Below are 18,482 nucleotides of genomic sequence, written 5' to 3'. Positions count from 1 at the left end.
AAAAAACCCCACACATGCACCACTTCTATTATGCCTAACTCCTTGTCCTGTTTCCATGGGAGTTGATGAAGTTGTACTTGTGAATTCATCTACAGATACTTAGCAGAATTTAGATGCTTGTAGCAACAGCAGAAAAACTGGTTGTTTTATGACCCTCAAAGGTGAGAACTTCACAACTGCAAGACAAAGTGCCCCCCACAACATTACTGTGAACTTCTGTTTGCTAATGTCTGATGTGCTTGATTCATGATGCCATATTGACAGGAGTAAACCTTGTGGAGGCAGAGGGACCACTGGACCTTGACGTATTAGCCACCAATGTCTCATCTGCTTTGTGTAAGCCAGAGATGGGCAACTTACAGCACTCCAGATGTTGTTGGGATGCAACTTCCATCACACCTAGCCAGCACAAGTAATGGGAGGTAGGATCCAATCCAAGTTACATGGCACAAAATTATACAACAGGATTACACTTAGTTTATGGGAAAGTTCACATAAGAGCATATTAAAATTAGCAATCCTTTAACATTTGGTTGCAATTAGCAATTGTGTTATTATACCAGAGCCACTACTTGGTCCAGGCAAGGGGAGTTGTAAACAAATTTCATTCATAGGGTATTAGATAAATTAATGTCCAGGCAATTTCCTTTCTGCAGTAAAGTCATGACGTTGAATTTGTGGTTATATTTTGTAAAATTACTGGGTGTTGCACAGAACGATGCTGGCTATTCTTCTTATCTCCCCACTGCTCCTTTCCCACCGCCAAGTAGCAGTAACCACCTAGAAAATGAGGGAAATTGTTGTATATTGTACTCTGCATAAGAAAAACTTGGTTTTTAAAAAAGAAACAACAGTATATGGTATTATTTTATGCATGCATATTTAAAAATTCAAAACACACTCCACAATAAATTTTAAAGAATGTTTAATCAGTTCTTTAAAAAATAATGTATAGCTTCTTTTTTCTTCCTATGAGGTGCATGAAAATAGACCATTCCTTTTTGTTGCTGAATATCCAAGGAAACCAAGGAAAGCTACAGGAACAGGTAACACTGAAAAAAGTATATAATGCAAATGGAGCCTGAAATGAAACAGAGCTACTTAATTCTAAATGTTTTGGAAAACAGAGGGCAACCTTTACAAAAGTGTAGGATATAAGCGCCAAGGAGCTCAAAGATTTCACATCACCTGTGGGACTTTGGGGCTGTTTCGCACATTGTGTTTTGAGGTCCATATTATCTTCTCACATAATATGTTGAGGCAGTGTGTTAAGCACACATGTTAAAATGTCATGTGCAGATAAATGTGAGAAGCTTGTTTGCAAACAGATGTTGGATGGGACTTGCCCAGTAAACCTCTTTGGGTGCAGTACGCCGTCATCCAGGAGACAAGGCTGCTGCAGACCCAAACTGGATGTGAAGCGGAGATCCATGCTTCAGATGGTTGTTTGTTTGTTATGCAAAACGGCCATGGTAGATTGTTGAGTTTGGATGGAGGAACTCACAATGGACAAGGGCTTATGTCTCTCTGTTCAGGTGTGTGTGTTTTCTGCTAAACTTTATACCCCTAAGGTCCCGTTTCCTGTTATAAATAGAAAGTAGAGTTTCCTTGTGAGATAAAAAGCAGTTGGGAAACTTCTTGATTTTAGGAGAAACAAAGCAGCCACACAAGAAGGAAAGGGACAGATGCTCTGTTTCCTCTCCCACCAAGGTTTGTCTGCTGTTGCTTTTTAAAGAAAACCATCATCATTGTGAATGGTGGACAATGCACGTGACCACATGTTGCATCTAAAGCAGTCCTTTTGCCTCACATAATATGCAATATGGACCTTAAACTCCAAAGGCCATAATCCTCTGCACAGTTTGTTTGTTTTTGGAATAAGTTCCACTGAATTCAGTGGGACTTACTTCTGAACCAACATGCATAATATCAACCTACAAGCTATTTATTTAAAAAGCTTGAATCTCAACATAACACCCAGTTCTACTGCTGTCTTTCTCTTTGTGTCACAGTTATATCGCAGCTATGACCTGAACCACACAGCACTATCTTTCTGGGATGCCCATCCCTCTTCCATTACATATAGATAGCCCTAACCCCTAGGTCTTGGCCTGAGAACCTTCGACTCACTATTGCACAATGTTCTAAAGAAGCCTTTATGCTCCTATTTATAAGGTGCACATTGTTCCATACCATCTGTGGCAAATTCACTTTTGTTGCAGTTATGTGCAACTATTGTGGCGATACAATGGAAAGAAAGCAAGCGTTATAGAAAGTACTCATAGATCAGAAATTTGTTGTTAATTCTGTGGTGTAGGGAGCTGAATATTCCTTCTCCTCTCCTCCCCACACCATAGATAACAAATCTGGGTAGCTATCAGTAGTTATTTTACAGTATATTATAATACACATTGTTATTAAGTATATTCATAGTAGACACAAGACAACACAATCGCAACAAGTGATAGACAGAAATGTAAACTCCACATCCTAATTTGCATTGATTTCAATAGGATTACAATAGGCCCTTGGGCCACGTACCAAAAATGAAGCACCAAGGATCCAAACCTATATATTTAGGGGCAGACTTAACTCTTGTCCCCTAAATGGCTTTGGTCATTTTGTACATTTAAAAGCCCTGTGCTTAGAACATAGAAAAACAATGGCACTGGCTTCTTCCATGCTGTTCTGAATGCACACACACTGAGTAGCCAACAAACTAGAAGAGTGGGTCACGTGTAAAAGAAGTTATTAGAAACTCGGTGCTGCTTATTGTGGACTCATCAGCAAGAGAGGTGTGTATGCATGAACTGAATTGTCTCCATCTACAATAATAATAATAATAATAATAATAATAATAATACTGTCAAGGTCCCATGTAGACTGGCTAATGGCGTATATGAATATATGGAGAGTCTTTTGCAGTACATGTCAAGCTACTGGTACCTAGCTTTGTGACTGGGGTTGTCTGAGCTCCTTTTTAATAGCTCAATTAGTTTCTGTGTCACAAGCGGCCAGTATTTGCTTTAGCACCAAGGTTGGCAGTGTTTTATTCTCTTGAGCAAATAATTTCACTGACATGGACCACCTCTTGCTGTCCATTCTGTTTTCTTTAGTGGCCTGCCCAATAATTTCTCCCTTCACCAGCATCTCAGAAGTTGTTTAATTATTTCAAATTTGCACATTACGTAGTTTCTATGGACGGAAAAGAGAAGATACAGATTAAATGGTTTTCAATGCATTCCTATGGGAAATGCAGATTCAACATAAGAACTTTTCAACCTGAGAACCACCTTCCAATACGGATTAAGTTCTTAAGTAGAGACCCCACTGTATAAGGTAGCACTACAAGTATCCATCCTGTATCCATCCAGTAGGGCCTAGCAGTACAGCCAAGCTTCTTGAGCCGTCAAAGGAGCATCTGAATCTAGTCTGGCTAATATCAGGCTGCCTATATAGTAAAAAGACAGTGCACTTTATGAGTAGCACTGCTTTCTGAGTAGTGGATTATTTTGCCCGTATGAGGGATGGGCAAAAGGTAGGTTGGAATCTGCTGGGAAGTCTCTTGAGTGATTGATGCTCAGGAGTTTCAAACTCCCAGTTGTCAACTGAAAAACAAAATGGCTTCTTTTGTGAAATTAGGCTGCTGAAAGAGAAAAATCTTTTGGCTAACATGAAAAGGACTGTTATGTGAAAAGATTCTAAATGCATGCCTTTTTTACTTGGCTGGTTGGTTGATCGGCGGTTGAGCTGGTAAAATAAGAAACAAAATAAAACCACAAGGTAGACCCGACAAGCCTGAAGCTGCCCACCAGTCTTCTTGCTGATGTTGGTGAAGAAAATAAATGGCAGTCCTGTCTCTAAGTAATGAATGTTATTGAGTCATAGGAAGAACTGCAGGGCTGTTCATTAAAATCTCCAAGCAATGGTTGACTAGCATGGTGGCATCCACTTTAGTGGTGCTGCAGAATTCAGAAGACGGGAGCATTAAAATGCAAGATGTTTGGTACTGCTAGCTACTTTCCCTTTGGTGACAATACTGTAAAATGATTAACTGAGAACTCTTGTGGGGCCCTCGATTCTCTTCTGTAACACAACTTCGGCACTCTTATCTTCTGAGCCACAAGGGCTGCTGTTGTTAATTTTTAATGGTGGAGATCTCCACAAATAGATTTAATCTGTTTTTAAACTTTTTTTTTTTTAGAAACAATGTTTTATTAATGTGTTCATCACTCCATTATTCTGCTCTACGGAGATGGGAATCCACAAGCTGTCAACAGGAATGCTCGTGAGGCCCACAGCAGTAATGAAGCATGACAACTAACAGCCACGGAACTCCCAAGGTTGCCGGCTTTTTGTATGTTAAGAGAAGCAGGAGAAGGGAAGCATCTACACCACAGAAGAAATAGAATGTGTCAGCTATTGCTTTGAAAGGCAGAATTACTCAAAGCTGGCATAGGTAAGCAGTAAGGACAATGTCCAGTGAAAAAACGTAGGGTCCTTGGTAGGGAATTGGGATAAATTCAGTTCCTCATTCTTCCCCTCAGGCATTCTTGTATTGTCTCATCATTATGGGTGTTTCTCATTAGGCCTGTGGCTCTTTACACATGCTTCAATATGTTAGCTGATATGTTTTAGCTTGAATGAATAGGGTTTTGGGCCACAGGCACCTACAGTTAATGATTCATTGATTTTACTGCCCAGCTGCAGGGCCAGCAGTAACACTTGTGCACAAAAGAAGCTAAGAAAGTTAGTTTTAACATAGAACTGGGAGAGGAAACGTAGAGGCAAATTTGTTTTGCAGCCATTTGTATATCATCAGGGTTTGCGGCAAGGAGTTGCAAATGTTCCAAGATTTACAGTAAGGTTATCGCACATTTAAATGATATTAGTAATTATCTAATGACAATTGCTAATTATCTAGTATCTCTTCATCCCATAGTTTTTTTTGGGGGGGTGAAGGCATACTAGGGATTTATGAAACATGTCTCTTTAGCTGATGCAACAACTATAGAGATCTCTGGGGAAACCCATGACAGTTAAAAAGACAGGCCCTTACAATAGTATATGTACTATATATCCCATCTTACTGTTGTATTACAATGAATATGTACTTGATGTTAGAATCCATGTTGTGGGGAGATGGATCCACAGCTGAATAGTCTTTCCCATCTGCTTTTCTGTGTGCACCTTATGTGCAGCTGCCTGATGGAAGCAGGATGCTGGTAGAATCTTCTAACAATAGAAAAGTAACTTTTGCTGATAGAAATATCTGAGCTGGTCAAATGGTTTTCTGTGGTGGCAAAGACCCAGTCTTGGTCCTGAAAGCTCCTCAGAATGTTGTGAATGTTGAAAACTCATTTAGCCATGAAAGACTTTGTAGCCATGAAGTCAATGAAGGTCAAAAAAAAAAAAAAAACCAAATACAAACAAATAAACAACAACAAAACCCTACTATACTACTTGAACCTGAAAGGCTCCCCACCAATAGTCAGTGTTTACAGATGGCATAGCAGAAGTTAATTTGCATAACCTGTAGACTTCAGGTTCTCCATTTGGGACAGAATAGCATTATGAACTTTATTAAAGGACAGAGATACCGAGAAGGTCTGGATTCAAGCCCATCAGCTGCTGAGGGCAGAATTAACCAGGCAGGGAATTCCATGGATATGCCCACTAGTTTGATCTGGGCAATCATGTTGGCTTTGCAGCCAGCCTCTGGGTTTACTTGGATGTTGTGTGTGACAAGAGCATAGCATTAACTAACAATTGGGCTTAGGTCACGGCCATAGATTTAATAGCACATTGTTCCTCTTGGAACTTGCACATGTCTGTCCTATTCTGATCGTAATCTAATCAGCATCCCACATTCATCTATTCATTAATTCTTACCAGTGCACAGGTTAACAGACATTCTGTCATAGTGTTATTTTTGCTCATCAATATACCACATAATGCAGTTTATTAGCATAAAGCTGATCCAACATTCCATGAATAGCATGGAAAGGGCAAGTAAGGGCAAGTAGAATTTCCACAAAGTATTGTTGCCTACTTTGGCATCTCTGGTAGCCTGTGTCTTTAATAAACAGAAAAGTATGTGGATGTACTAAAGCTTTAAAGGCTTACATTTTCTTCAGTTTAAATTAATACAGGCAACTGAAACTGAAAAACGAGTGCCTATATATCATCTCTCTGTGTGTGTGTTGGTAGGGAAATTATGCACATTTTCTTGCTCTTCCTATAATAATAGTAATCATTAAACACCATCAAGTTAATTCCAACTTATGATGACCCTTTCCCGGGTTTTCTAGTTGCAGGGCACACTAAGGTGGCTTCCTGTTCCCTTCTTCTTAGGGGTGCCCTAGGACTGTGCAGCTTGCCCAAGGTCACATAGCCTGGCTCTTCTCCCAGAAGGCACAGTGGGGAATCAACTGTCAACCTCTGGCTGAGCTAGCCAGCTAGGATCATTTAAACAGCAGTTACAAACAAAAGCATTAAACAGGTCTGTATCTGGATATTTTCCTAGACCTCAGAAGTGCACCCATACAAAGATGAAATTATCACAGACTAGATGAATGAAAAGGTACATCAGTGCAGGTAGCTGATTGCTTCTATTCTGAAAATGAATAGGGCAAAGGTGAGGTGAAAAAAATATTGAAAATATGTTATAGAAAGATAACTACAGCTTATTGTTTACCAAATAAGACATCAATCAGAAATAATTGCCTGTTCGCTAATTGACTATATTTCTGTGCCCAATGTGATATTTTATTATTTCCTTCTGAATATGTGGTCCCAGGAAACTTAAGTGGTGAGTTTTCCTGCTTCTTTAGGCATCTGCTAGACTACTTCACTTTAATTTAGAATGCTCAGTATATATCTATATACTTTCTGTCGATTTTCCCACATCATCATTTGCATATTATTATTAGTGTAATGTGTAAGACAGAACCCAGTTTCTGCTGACAGATATAAATGCAGGTCCAGGTTAGGTCCCTCTTTTCATTATAAACCTGATTTCAGAAAGCAGGACATGGACACCACTTCTTTAGAGAGACCACAACCTTTCCCCAAATATATCCTACGGTAAAATCTTGAGAGTTCAGAACCGAACTGTTTCATTAGCTGGTCTATAAAGACAAGCTGTAGTAAAAGGATGCATTCTCTTCACTGGTCTTGACAAATTATTTGCCCTCTGTGTTTTCAGGAACTTGGTGGATGCATGATGCTTGGAAACCTCTATTCACCAGAAGTAAAGAGAAATAAATGAAACATATTTATATATCTATATAGATACATGGCTATCTATAGATATATAGATGTATTTCAAATCAGCCTCTTCACAGGTACCACAATCTGTGCAAAAAGGGACCTTTCTTTCTTTCTTTCTTTCTTTCTTTCTTTCTTTCTTTCTTTCTTTCTTTCTTTCTTTCTTTCTTTCTTTCTTTCTTGTTATTTAGAAATAATATTTTCTTCTGTCTAAGCAAGTCTGAGTTCCTTGACAGTTCCTTTCGGATGGTGGTGATGAAATAGGGTGATTCACAAAATTTCCAAAGAGGATTACACAGTTTATTTTACATAGAAAAAAATTACGATTGAGCATGAAGAAGAGTCCTCTTCCATGTTGTAGAGAGGGCAAGCCAATGCAGATGGACATTCAGTGTGATTTTTATGCACAGTAGGTATCTGCCTTGACAACCTGACAGTACATGGTCATTGCAAACGTCAGTCCAAGAATCTGTAGACACAAAAAAGCATAATCAAGTTTAAACAGCATAAACTTAAATTCTTTTTACACATTGCATTTTTATACTATTGACTCAGGACAGATAATGAATTCAACACAGGGAACACAGCATCATTATTGGGAAATAAGAGTTACAGGCCACCAGATATATGACTTCAAATGAAATATAGTTCTGCATCATGTGTTCTGCTCATGAATAAAATCTTCCAACATGAAAAACCTAAAAGCTATAGAATGGAAGCAGTGATGAATTTCTTTGCAACCAGCAAGAAAGAGGTAGAAACCAGTCTTATATTTTTATTCACAGTTCTACTGAAAAGTTGCACGCAATAGATAATTCTTTGCTCTGGCACCATAGATAACTCTTGTATTATAGAAACATCATTGATAAACTAGGCTACTGGATACATATTTCCAGTCGACTAAGATATTTTTTTCTGCACAAGCCCCCTCCCCTGAAATGAACAAGAGCTGCACAGTTTATGCAGGAGAATGTCCCCTAGGATCTTTTAATTCCTGTAGGATCAGCTGTAATTGGAAATAGCTGATTTTAATTGCTCAGCTATAACTTAGGAACAGATGCTAATTTGGTTTGGCTATGTTAATGTAATGGGAATGCGAACATTTGTAGAGGTAGGTATTCTTTTTAACAATAAATAATAGTATTTGTTTCAAGACACCTTGAATTCTGCTGACACGATCACACTTTTAAAATAAAAGAGACAGAGCACTGATCAAGTAAAGCATTTCAGTCAGCTGACTATCTTATTTCCAAATAATGGATCATTTACACTGAGCCATTGCACAGAATCTCCCATTGTTAAAGAGTTTTCAGCTATTCTCCAACACCTTTCTGCTTTATATTGAACTGGTAACTCACCTTTCAACACTTAGACAAAATCTAGTGAAAAACTAATCATATTGAAGTCTGGTTTCAAGGGCAGTAGCCATATTAGTCTGTTGCACCAAAAAAAGAAAAACTTTCATGGACTATAGCCAGCAACTTCATCGGATGGATCTGGAAGTGAGCTACAGTCCATTTAACTTGCCCATGAACTAGTTAAGTAAAATGCATTAGTTGTTAATGGAATCAAAGGCTGTTGAAATCACACTAAAATCAGGGTCTTAAAGTATATCCATCTATATCTGGCCCAATCCCCGGAAATTACATCTACTTAATTGCTCTAGCGGCCAAATATTTCTCTGTAGACCAAGGATGAACCAAGTGCCAGTAATCAGCCATGGATTGTGCATTTGATCTGAATTTTGCTTTCATTTTGCTTGAATTGCATCTTTTAATGATAAAGTAACATGTATAAAAGGTTGCTTGGTGATTTTCAATCTTGTGCAGTAAAGGGTTCTATTTGGTCCTAAATGTAAGCAATTAAAACAAGGTTTTAAAAATGAATACATAAATAGCAGATGCATGGGTTCATATGTGCATATTAAGAAGAAGAAAGTATTCAGCATTAATAATACTACAGTACAAACTGGCGTGCTCTGGTCCATGGGGTCACGAAGAGTCGGACATGACTAAACGACGACGACAAACTTTAATGTAACTTTTGCAAAGACGTATATGCAAAAGAAGGTATATGCTTCTGACATTTTAGGCATTTAGGGATTGAGTTCTGAGTTATCAATGTTAGGATTGTGCTATCATTAGGCAAAACATACGAGATAGAAAGAAAAATTCTGAAAACATAATTCTTTACTGTACTAGTATATAATAAAGAGCTCGAAAAACAAGATAAAAATATACCTGAACCAATGCTGTACACAATCCAAAAATTCCCACTGCTAACAGATTTTCCTGGAGCCATATTTTCACTGTTTCATAACAAGGCTTTAAAGAGAGAGAAAGAGGAAAAGAGAGAGAAGGGTTTATTTACCCAGAAACAGACAGTCAAGAGGCACACATAGAAACTGTAAAGTCTGATCAAACTGGGTAATCTGAGGTCTCTCAGATTTCAGCATGCCAGTGAAGCTGCAAAATATGCCCGAAGGCTAGTTTGCAATGAAGTTGGATTGTTAAGGGCTCAGAAAGACTGTATATCTGAAGGTCAAGTGGATGGATGCTGCAGGCAAGATACAATAACCGGAATAATAAGAAGTGCTCTCTGCACTTTAGCTGATGTGAATCAACTCATTCCATATCCAGTTGCAACAGGGATTTCTATTTTTTAAAGCAGAGGCAAGTAAAAGGATGTAGAAAGGCAATTACTGTATTTCTCTGTTTATAAGACGACCCCCCCCTTTTCCATCCCCCAAATTATAAAATTTGAAAATGTGTGTACTCGCACCCCTTTGGTCCTGAAGCCCTTTCATGGCTGCTACAGGATCAAAGGGGTGCCAGCGTGCCGCCCTTTCACGGCTGCTTTACCCTGTGGCTTTGCAAAAGGCAGGGAAAGCGGCTGCCTTCCATGTATAAAACAATCCTCAATTGTTTGTCTAATTATTTAAGTAAAAAAGTGTCATTTTATACACGGAAAATATACAGTATAAGGCAGTTGCTGCTCAAGCCAAAATAGTTTCATTGACAGAATGGTTTGCATGGTCATTGGGGTGTCCATGAAATGAAAAATAACATTTGGTCATGCTGCTGATCTAGCAATCCTGAGCACTGATCCGTCTCCTAGTAGGATTGTTAGTCAAGGCAGTGTTTGACAAAAAGTAGTTATTTATCTGTCATTGTTATAACATTAGACTTCTATTTTATCCTCAGGGATTTAAAAAAAAAAAAGGGCTGCGACATATTTTGGACAAGATGCCCTCTTGACCCAATGAACCTTCCTGGTAGAGCACGATTTTTGGTCCAGTCCTCCCAAAGAGCAAACCTTGAGCCACATTCAGAACATGCCAAATGCCTGAGTTCCTAGCTGGCTACCACAAGACACAACTGGACTTGCAAGAATATTTTCCAGAAAAAGAGATAAACCTCTTTCCTGTAAGACAGCTCATGCCTCCAAGAGCTAGTTCTGGAAACCTATGCATGCCAATTATGTCACTATCAGTGGTTCTGTAATGGTCCTTGACAACTAGCTTCTAACTACCCAGATCCTTGGACAGTAAAGCAGTTTGGAAGCATGGATGCACACACCCCTGACATTCTGCATCGAGTAGGAGGTTGGAACTGATGGCCTTATAGGCCCCTTCCAACGTCACCATTCTATGATTCTATGGTTCATAAACTCAGGCCAAAGCTCTGACTGGAGCTTTGAAGCTGGCACTGCAATCAGGGAGCCATCCTTCCTCCTCTCTCACTTTCACTAAGTAGCGAAGATAGCTAGAGAGTCAAACCACCTTGTTCAGGTCACACTCGTGGAACTTGACTGGTTCTCCCAAGCACCAGGTGAGTCACTTTGTGGAAGGCGAGGGCAAGGAGACAGAGGCAGGTGCAGGCTGCCCAAATGCCAGCTCCATCACTTTGTTTCCTGGTCACCTCCCTTGCATGGGAAAGTGGTGGGGAACAAAGCTGCATTCCCTCAGCCAGATGCCTGGAGAGCTGGCCAAGGCCTGAGGCTGGGACTCAAACAGCTTTATAGGTGCTGGCTAAGTGGCTTTCTTCCCTTTCCTGAGTGAGGAAGGTGAAAAAAGCCTGGCTTCCTAACAGGGCTACTTGAAACTGAAGGAAGCACAAGCCTGGAAGGAGAGTCCTTGTTATCTGTGATCAAATACTGGAGATAACCATGAAGATTCCCCTCCACATTGCAATCGCTCTGGATGAAGACAGCAGGAACTCTCAGTTATTCCTATGGGAGAGGCAAACAGGCAACCTCTAGCAGGCTGGATTTGGACTCTCCGCATATCAAATTGGGCCCACAAGTTAGAGGTTCCTTGTTCCACTCTGCACTCTGGATGAATCTATGCAATCTCCAGAATTCACAGGAAATTCTCCACCCATATGTGTCTCTATGTCTCCACCTAAGGTGCTCTGAAGAGCCTCCACAAACAGTGTGCAAAATTATGGGAGGGGGGGGCCTCCAGTGGGAAGAGAATGACTAGGTGAAAATTGTCCTCTGATTCATTTCCCTCTGCAGGGTGCTTTTGCTATATCCTTTTTTTTTCTTCCTGCCAACAAAGCAAGATTTCCCATTTCTGGAATGGCATTTCTGGATCTAACCTTATACAAATGGGGGGATTTTTCTGAAACCAAAGTTGACACTGGAAGAAGAAACACGTGTAGGGAGGAAAACCAAAGAATGGCAATATGAGTAAAAGGGATAGGATGGATAACTAATGAAACCATGACTTATGTCATGATGCACATGCAATGCTAGACGCCATGATACTGGGCATTTTCCAGTTGCAGCTATTGTGTGGCAGCTGATGTACAGAGACTGTGAGACAGTAAGGCTGCACCCCTGTGCCCCTTTACCTGATCAGTCTGGTAGAATTCAATGGAACTTGCTTTTAAGCAGGTAAGCATAGGGTTTCAGTGTTTAAAAGGCCATATTCTGGCATGTTCAATGTAGTTTGCTGTTTAAAAGTACTTTAAAACAAATGGTGTATTGTTCCCACTTCAAATTAATGTTGATCCAAACCTCTAAAGAGCATAGAACTGGAGAATGGGGAGTGTGTACTGGCTGACCTTTTGGGACAAGGCATCGTCTCAGCTGTTTCACAAGCCACCCCCCCCACACACACACTTTAAACAAGAGGCAGATCGCTATCCCCCCCAAAAAGACTAAGCCAGAGTGAGAAGGAAGCAGCACTCTTTCTGGTTGATTTTTCAGAAATTGGTACCAAAAAATGAGAAACCGTTCGATCCACTGAATATACCCAGTTAGCTGGCATTATGTGATCATTGAAGAAAACACTTCCTATACCCTAATGGGCTTCATTTACTTTTTTGTGATGTCAGCAGAAAGATACCTTTTATTACCTGCATTAAATTGTGACATTATCGTATTCAGTATGGGATCGTTTCTCCACTTGATGAGTGATGCAGAGAGAAGAAATGGCCTTTAAAGCAAAAGTTGTAAAAAAAGGATGGGTGGATGGGACTGTGATAGTAGTGAAAGGGACAGGTTGAAGGACTTTGTGGGAGGAAAATGCTTCCCCGGTCATTAATTCAAGGCAGAAACTTAACCTGAAGAAAACATTCAGCTCAGCACTAGTTTAAGTGTTATGTCTCTTTTCCTTTCAGAAAGCTAGAGCTGTTTCAAGAACCCTTTGTTGTTACGGATGATCAAGGAAATGGTGGAAAAAAGTCATGATGGACAGGACCAGAAATCTTGCATTAATCCTGCACTCTGGCCTTAGCTCATGTTCTTGTGCCCTTTCTGTGTTTTTGTTGCCCCTTCCACCCTTTAAAGGTGAACCTCTTATATTCTACCTTGTTAGCAAAAAGCCTTCTCTTCCTGTGGTTGTGTGTGTGTGTGTGTGTGTGTGTGTGTGTGAAGGAATCACACACATTTGACAGGCTGTGTCAGCATGGTCTTTTTGATAGATGCTAGGTCATGCCCCAAGAGGAAACAACACGATTAGGTAGAGGTACAACTATTTCCTTTTCTCCTTTGGAATCTGTACAATTCTAGGTCAGTTGACTTTGACATAAGATTGAAAATGAACTACTCACAGCTTTCCACCAGGTCCCTGGGGAATGGAGACCACAGTTCTCACTGAATTCCAAGCAGCAGGAATCTGGCACGCGTGTGGTATTGTATACTTCAAACCAGTCAGTGTAGTTTGACACGCCACAGCATCTGAACTGGAAGGGAGGAAGCCAGTGTGACACGTAAGAGCATGCAGCAACCTAAACACTGACAGAAGGGCAGACTCTGGTGGGTCTAGCACAGCAAAGGAACCCAGAGGATTCCAGTAGGCACATTTCCTGAATCCTCCATTATGGGAATATTCCACCATCATCTGACAGATGAATGACTTTGCTTACTTCTCTTCAACAAATGTGTTCATTTAATGACTATTGATCAGTTTCAATTTTACACAATGCGCTGATTAACCTTAGAATTCTAAAACAATGAAAAGGCTTGTGGCACTGTAATGACTCATGTGTTTCTAATGGCTTAAGCTTTTGTGGGCTGCAGTTCACTTTATCAGATATAAACAGCTGGCAATTCCTGAAAGCACATGCCAGGAAAAAAGCAAAAAGCACATGTGAGCCTTTAAAATGCCACAAGACTCTTCGTTGTTTTAGAAATTTCTTGCTACAGATTAACAGAGCTACACCACTTTCCTGGAAAAGTCTCAGAATTCTAACACCTCCCACAACTTCCTGGCTCCAAATGCCCAGCTACTGGCTGTGATATCAAAGCAGCCCAGCCAAGGGTAGCAAGGGAGCCCTGTCCTCTCTAGGTACGGTGTGGCATGAGAGCAAGACAGTCACTCACAAACACCATATTTATTACATGCGGGGAAGAGCAACATGCTTCTAGATACGCCCCTTCTCTTCCTCAGGCAGGACAGTTAGGACAGGAACTACAGATAAGGAGGGATGTTTTCCTATACCAGAAGCCAGGGCCCTGCTAGATCAGAATTCCTTCCAATCCCTCCACTGGGCTTGGAGAGTTGGGGGGAGGAAGTAATTCCCTCAAGCCGTAGGAAAGACCATCCCATGCTACTTAAGTCTTGGGGGCTTGAAAGTGACTCTCCAGGTAGAAACTAAAGTCTATTAAAGTGTAGTTGCTGAGAACTGTGCATTTTGTAGCAAAAGCAAAGACAACTAAAATGACATTGGTGAAGGGGAAAACAATAAGGAAAACAATTCTTTCCCTGCTATTTTTGTGCCAGGGATTTAAAGGCGGGAAATCATGACTCAGCAAGCTGTTTGTCATCAGACACTAGACTGTCAACAGTGGCATTATTTTTGGAGTATACTAGTACCACTAGGAAAAATGAGCAGCAAACGAAATGATTACAGCAGTGAAACATGCTTTATTATATTTTGTAAAGATGAGTGGCTTCCGAGTCACACATGCTCTGCCTTGAAATGGTCTTTGACATTCCATAATACAGATATTCATGATCTGGGAGCTGAGATTGCAGGCAACAAACTTTTTCCAGATAGCACAGTAGTAAACTATGATTTGTATCTCTTGCATTGTACCTGCTCAGCATGTGGATGAACACTGGAGTGTGTCATGAAGGCAAGTGATTCATAGCTCAGGTTAAAGAGGCAGAAAATTTGCTCGAAGAGTTTATGTGTTGGTTTGGTTTTGTGCAGGTACTCTGAAAAGGTGAAATGGAATCCTGGACACTGTACAGCTTGGACAAACAAATGTTGTTTATTACTTACTCTCAAGATATCTCAGCCAAGGGTCCAAAAGATCTTCATTTAATTAGCAGCATCTACTGTGCTTTGCTGCATTACTCCCCAGTTCAGCTCCCATGACATAATACACCAAGAATATTTGAAGTGACTAGTTATTTATCTGTGGACCATACAAATCTGCTAAATGAAATTGCCCTTGTCAAATTGATCTAGTGTTCCTTTGCCTGTAAATCAGAGGGAATGAGGAACAAGTTAAGCTGCTCTATGCCTCTGTTTAGTGATTTTGGAAATAACTTGAGTATTTTTCTAATGTGGAGCAAACTCTTAATAAATAAAACAAAAACTTCCAACCCCTTCTGAAGCAACCAAATGAACTGCCTTTCTCTATCGCAGGGATCAGGGAATTTTTTTACCTTTTACCCCCCCCCCCAAAAAAAATGTATATACGCCGACATTACCACTTTGATTTGAAAGGAAGGAAATCGTTCATTATTTGAATTCAAAATCTTATTGACTCTATTCAAAATTACTTTGAAAGCTTCACCTTACTTGAAAACTTCAGAGTTTGGAGAAATGATGTTGCTTCATCTTGGATATGAGAGCATCAATACTGGGGCTCTTCTCATCCTCATTACACCCAGGATTTTCATTTTTACCCCATTTGGGTTAATTTACCCCTGTTCCCTGACCACTGCTCTATCGTATATTTAGAACCCATATCTATTGTCATTTGTGATTCAGCAGATGGTCAGGACGAGGATCAAGTGTCTGGCAGAGCCTCCAGATTTATGTGGACATCATGTGGCTGGTCTGAATCATGGCACAAGTACCTCCTGTGGCCCCGAGTTTATGTGGCACAGTTTCGGTTGAAATCTGCCTGGCACAAAACCACTCACACCTGTTTATTTGAATATGATCCGATTCTAAGGAGAATATTATTTCTTCTAAAACACATATTGGAAAACAACAAAAATGTTATGCTTTTTGGTTTTTTTTCCCAGTACAAACCACTGAACAGCACAGAATTGAGAAAGTATGAACAGGTACAAAAGGAATCAGTGCTCAGTTCTAATCTTCAAATTGAGCCTCAAACTAACTGGGGTATCTTGGCTTATTTTGAGCTAATGTGTGGCAAAAAGATGGGAGCCATCATTATTTCAGACAGCACAATTCTATTGAGGGAAGAAGGTGCCATAGTTCAAAATCCAGCCTTGGGTTTAATTTATCTGCAAGTATCTCAGCGCCACCTGATGGAACAACAAGGTGTGATAATTTATATACCCCATCAGTTGTCCATGGATGGGGGACTTGTGGCATGTATGAAGAGAACAATTGTTGTAATTCAAGCATTTGATTGCCACAAAGGTGGACTTCAGGAAGACTTGTTTTAAAGATGAAGAAAATTGGGGTGGTAGTGGGAGGAATTATTAATCTGATCATGTTTAATCCCTAGGCTGTATGTTCTTCATCTGTTGGACTAACAGTTGGGAGCTTTGCTGAGCTTGTGTGTGAAGCACCATTTATTTCAATAGGTCAGTCTCTAGCTTGCATAACAAGATGATGATGACAACATGGAATCTTATACTATCAGGGCATTAAAACTTCTGCAGTCTCCAACAAGATGTTAGCCCTTAGTTATTTAGGAATTTGGTGCTGGATGCTCTTGCCTCCAATAAAAATCTCTGAAAAGAAAGGAAGCACTAGTTGTCGATTTGTTACTACCTAGAGCAATAGGTGTTTTCCATTGAGATCCACATGCAAAGCCTGCAGTACCAACAGAGGGACATCAGACAGAATCAACAATATTTCAAAATCTGGTTCTTAATTTTTGTAAGGGGGGTGGGGAGGAGAGGTTCTTGCTCCTGCAAATTAATCTTATTATGACTGTAATGCAGCCTAAGGGGATCTGTATTCTACTTTCTCCGTGATCTGAATGGGTTGCTGATCTTTGCACTCTTTCTTTAAACTGACTGAATACACAAACTCTTCAGTACCTCCCAATTTCTTCTTCGTTCATTATTCATAAAATTAATGGCAGCCCCTGTGTGTGTGAAACAATACGTCAAAGCAATTTAGGACTGGGAAAGCACATTCACTGAAATGTACAAGAGGAATTTTGGCAGACAGTTTATCTACTCAAGCTGGAGAACGAGCAAGCCACTGGGATTATGACAAACCTCTCCTCTTTTGTTGAGCACAAACGGAATATTTAAACACAGGAACTAATTGAAGTAAATCTGGACCAATTACAAACATCAAGGGAGGGCACAGAATAGCTCAGACAGCCTAAAAAAATCAGTGCCTGTTGCCAGGGAATGTTGTTTTTATTGTTATCAAAAATGAAGGCAAATTGCAACTGCATTGTAGGTCATTTTCAAAAACAGGAATTAATTACAAATAGCTCGTTATTTGTAATCAGCCTTTGGTGCAAAACAGGTGGTATGTCCTTATACCCCTGCAAAGAGAGCTTGGAGATGCTACTGTTTCGGCTACAATTCACAGAATATTTATAGGAATTACAATCTTAAAAAGTGACTTTTTCAAGATTTCCCAATAGAAAAAGTTCTGATCTGGGAACTATGAAAGTTCTGATCTGGGAACTTTGAGCTCCACAGTTTGGGACTTCAGGTGCACTACCATAACTGTTTTATCTCTATGTAGACATGCTTGTATGTTTGCATGAAGGAAGCTGGCTGGATAGCTCAGTGAGTTAGGTTTCTGGCTGTGGAGTTCAGGCTGAGATGAGCCAGCCTGTGTAGCCTTGAGCAAGCCGTCCAGTCCCAGAGCACTCCCCAGAAGAAGGGAATGGTAAACCATTTCTGATTATTCTATACCTAGAAAACTCTGGAAAGAGTTGCTGTACATCAGAATTGACTTGACGTCACACAATTTTTCTTACAGACATGCTTAATCTGTGAGGAGGAATAAGACTATCAGCAGAGAGAAAGGTAAAGAAAGAAGAAATAGATAAGTGAAATCTTAAATGCCTTAAATACTGAAGAGACAGATAAGGAATTCATACGTTTAAGTTGTATGAAAATGCACAACATACCAAATGACTGATTTTGTATAGTTTCCTAAAACAAAGATAGGTAATATCTGGATCACTAAAATAATAGTATCTGATTATTGCCTCCAAACTGTAACATAATTGTGACTATGAGTTTATAATTTATTTGCTTCCTTTCTAGGCTACTGTACCTTTCTCCCTGTGAGGGAACTCAGGATCTCAGATGGGTGGGTTTTGTTCTATTCGTATGCATTTTCATTGGTCATGCTGCTAAGAATAGGCACACATGCAAATAGACTCAGTGAACGGAGTCCTACTGTGAAGCACTGTGTGTGAAAAAGGAAATTGTGCAAGTTCTTTTCATAATTTTCTGGCCCTGTGTGCCTAAGTGCACAACCAAGTGAATGACTTGGGTATGTGACAGGCAGCTGGTGTAATGACACAGAGGCAATTTAGGCCATTTTCAATTTACAATGTGAAAACCGGTAGGA

The 18,482-nt window shown here is 40.0% G+C and overlaps 1 protein-coding gene and 1 long non-coding RNA gene across 9 annotated transcripts in view; one reads left to right on the top strand and one right to left on the bottom strand.

Annotated features, from left to right (window-relative positions):
* Nucleotides 1-908: 908 nt before the first annotated feature.
* Nucleotides 909-18,482, bottom strand: part of TSPAN4 (tetraspanin 4) — a 744,385-nt gene continuing 726,811 nt past the window's right edge. For 5 of the 8 annotated variants that reach the window (XM_072985627.2, XM_078383668.1, XM_072985626.2 and 2 more), the window contains 3 exons: nt 13,329-13,460; nt 9,510-9,593; nt 7,373-7,738 (listed from right to left, as the gene is read on the bottom strand). In XM_072985627.2, the coding sequence (XP_072841728.1) occupies nt 7,670-7,738; nt 9,510-9,593; nt 13,329-13,460 (285 nt within the window). In that variant the 3' untranslated portion in view covers nt 7,373-7,669. Of the gene's footprint in view, nt 7,739-9,509; nt 9,594-13,328; nt 13,461-18,482 lie in introns of all 8 variants that reach the window. The other 3 variants (XM_078383665.1, XM_072985624.2, XM_072985623.2) reach the window with 1 other exon arrangement.
* LOC144586048 (uncharacterized) lies at nt 4,191-18,094 on the top strand. Its single transcript, XR_013540752.1, has 2 exons — nt 4,191-4,459; nt 12,897-18,094. It is a non-coding gene; the product is annotated as an uncharacterized LOC144586048 (long non-coding RNA).

Source organism: Pogona vitticeps, chromosome 1 (assembly GCF_051106095.1).
Source record: "Pogona vitticeps strain Pit_001003342236 chromosome 1, PviZW2.1, whole genome shotgun sequence".
Taxonomy (NCBI): domain Eukaryota; kingdom Metazoa; phylum Chordata; class Lepidosauria; order Squamata; family Agamidae; genus Pogona; species Pogona vitticeps.
This window is presented reverse-complemented; position numbering and strand designations above follow the sequence as displayed.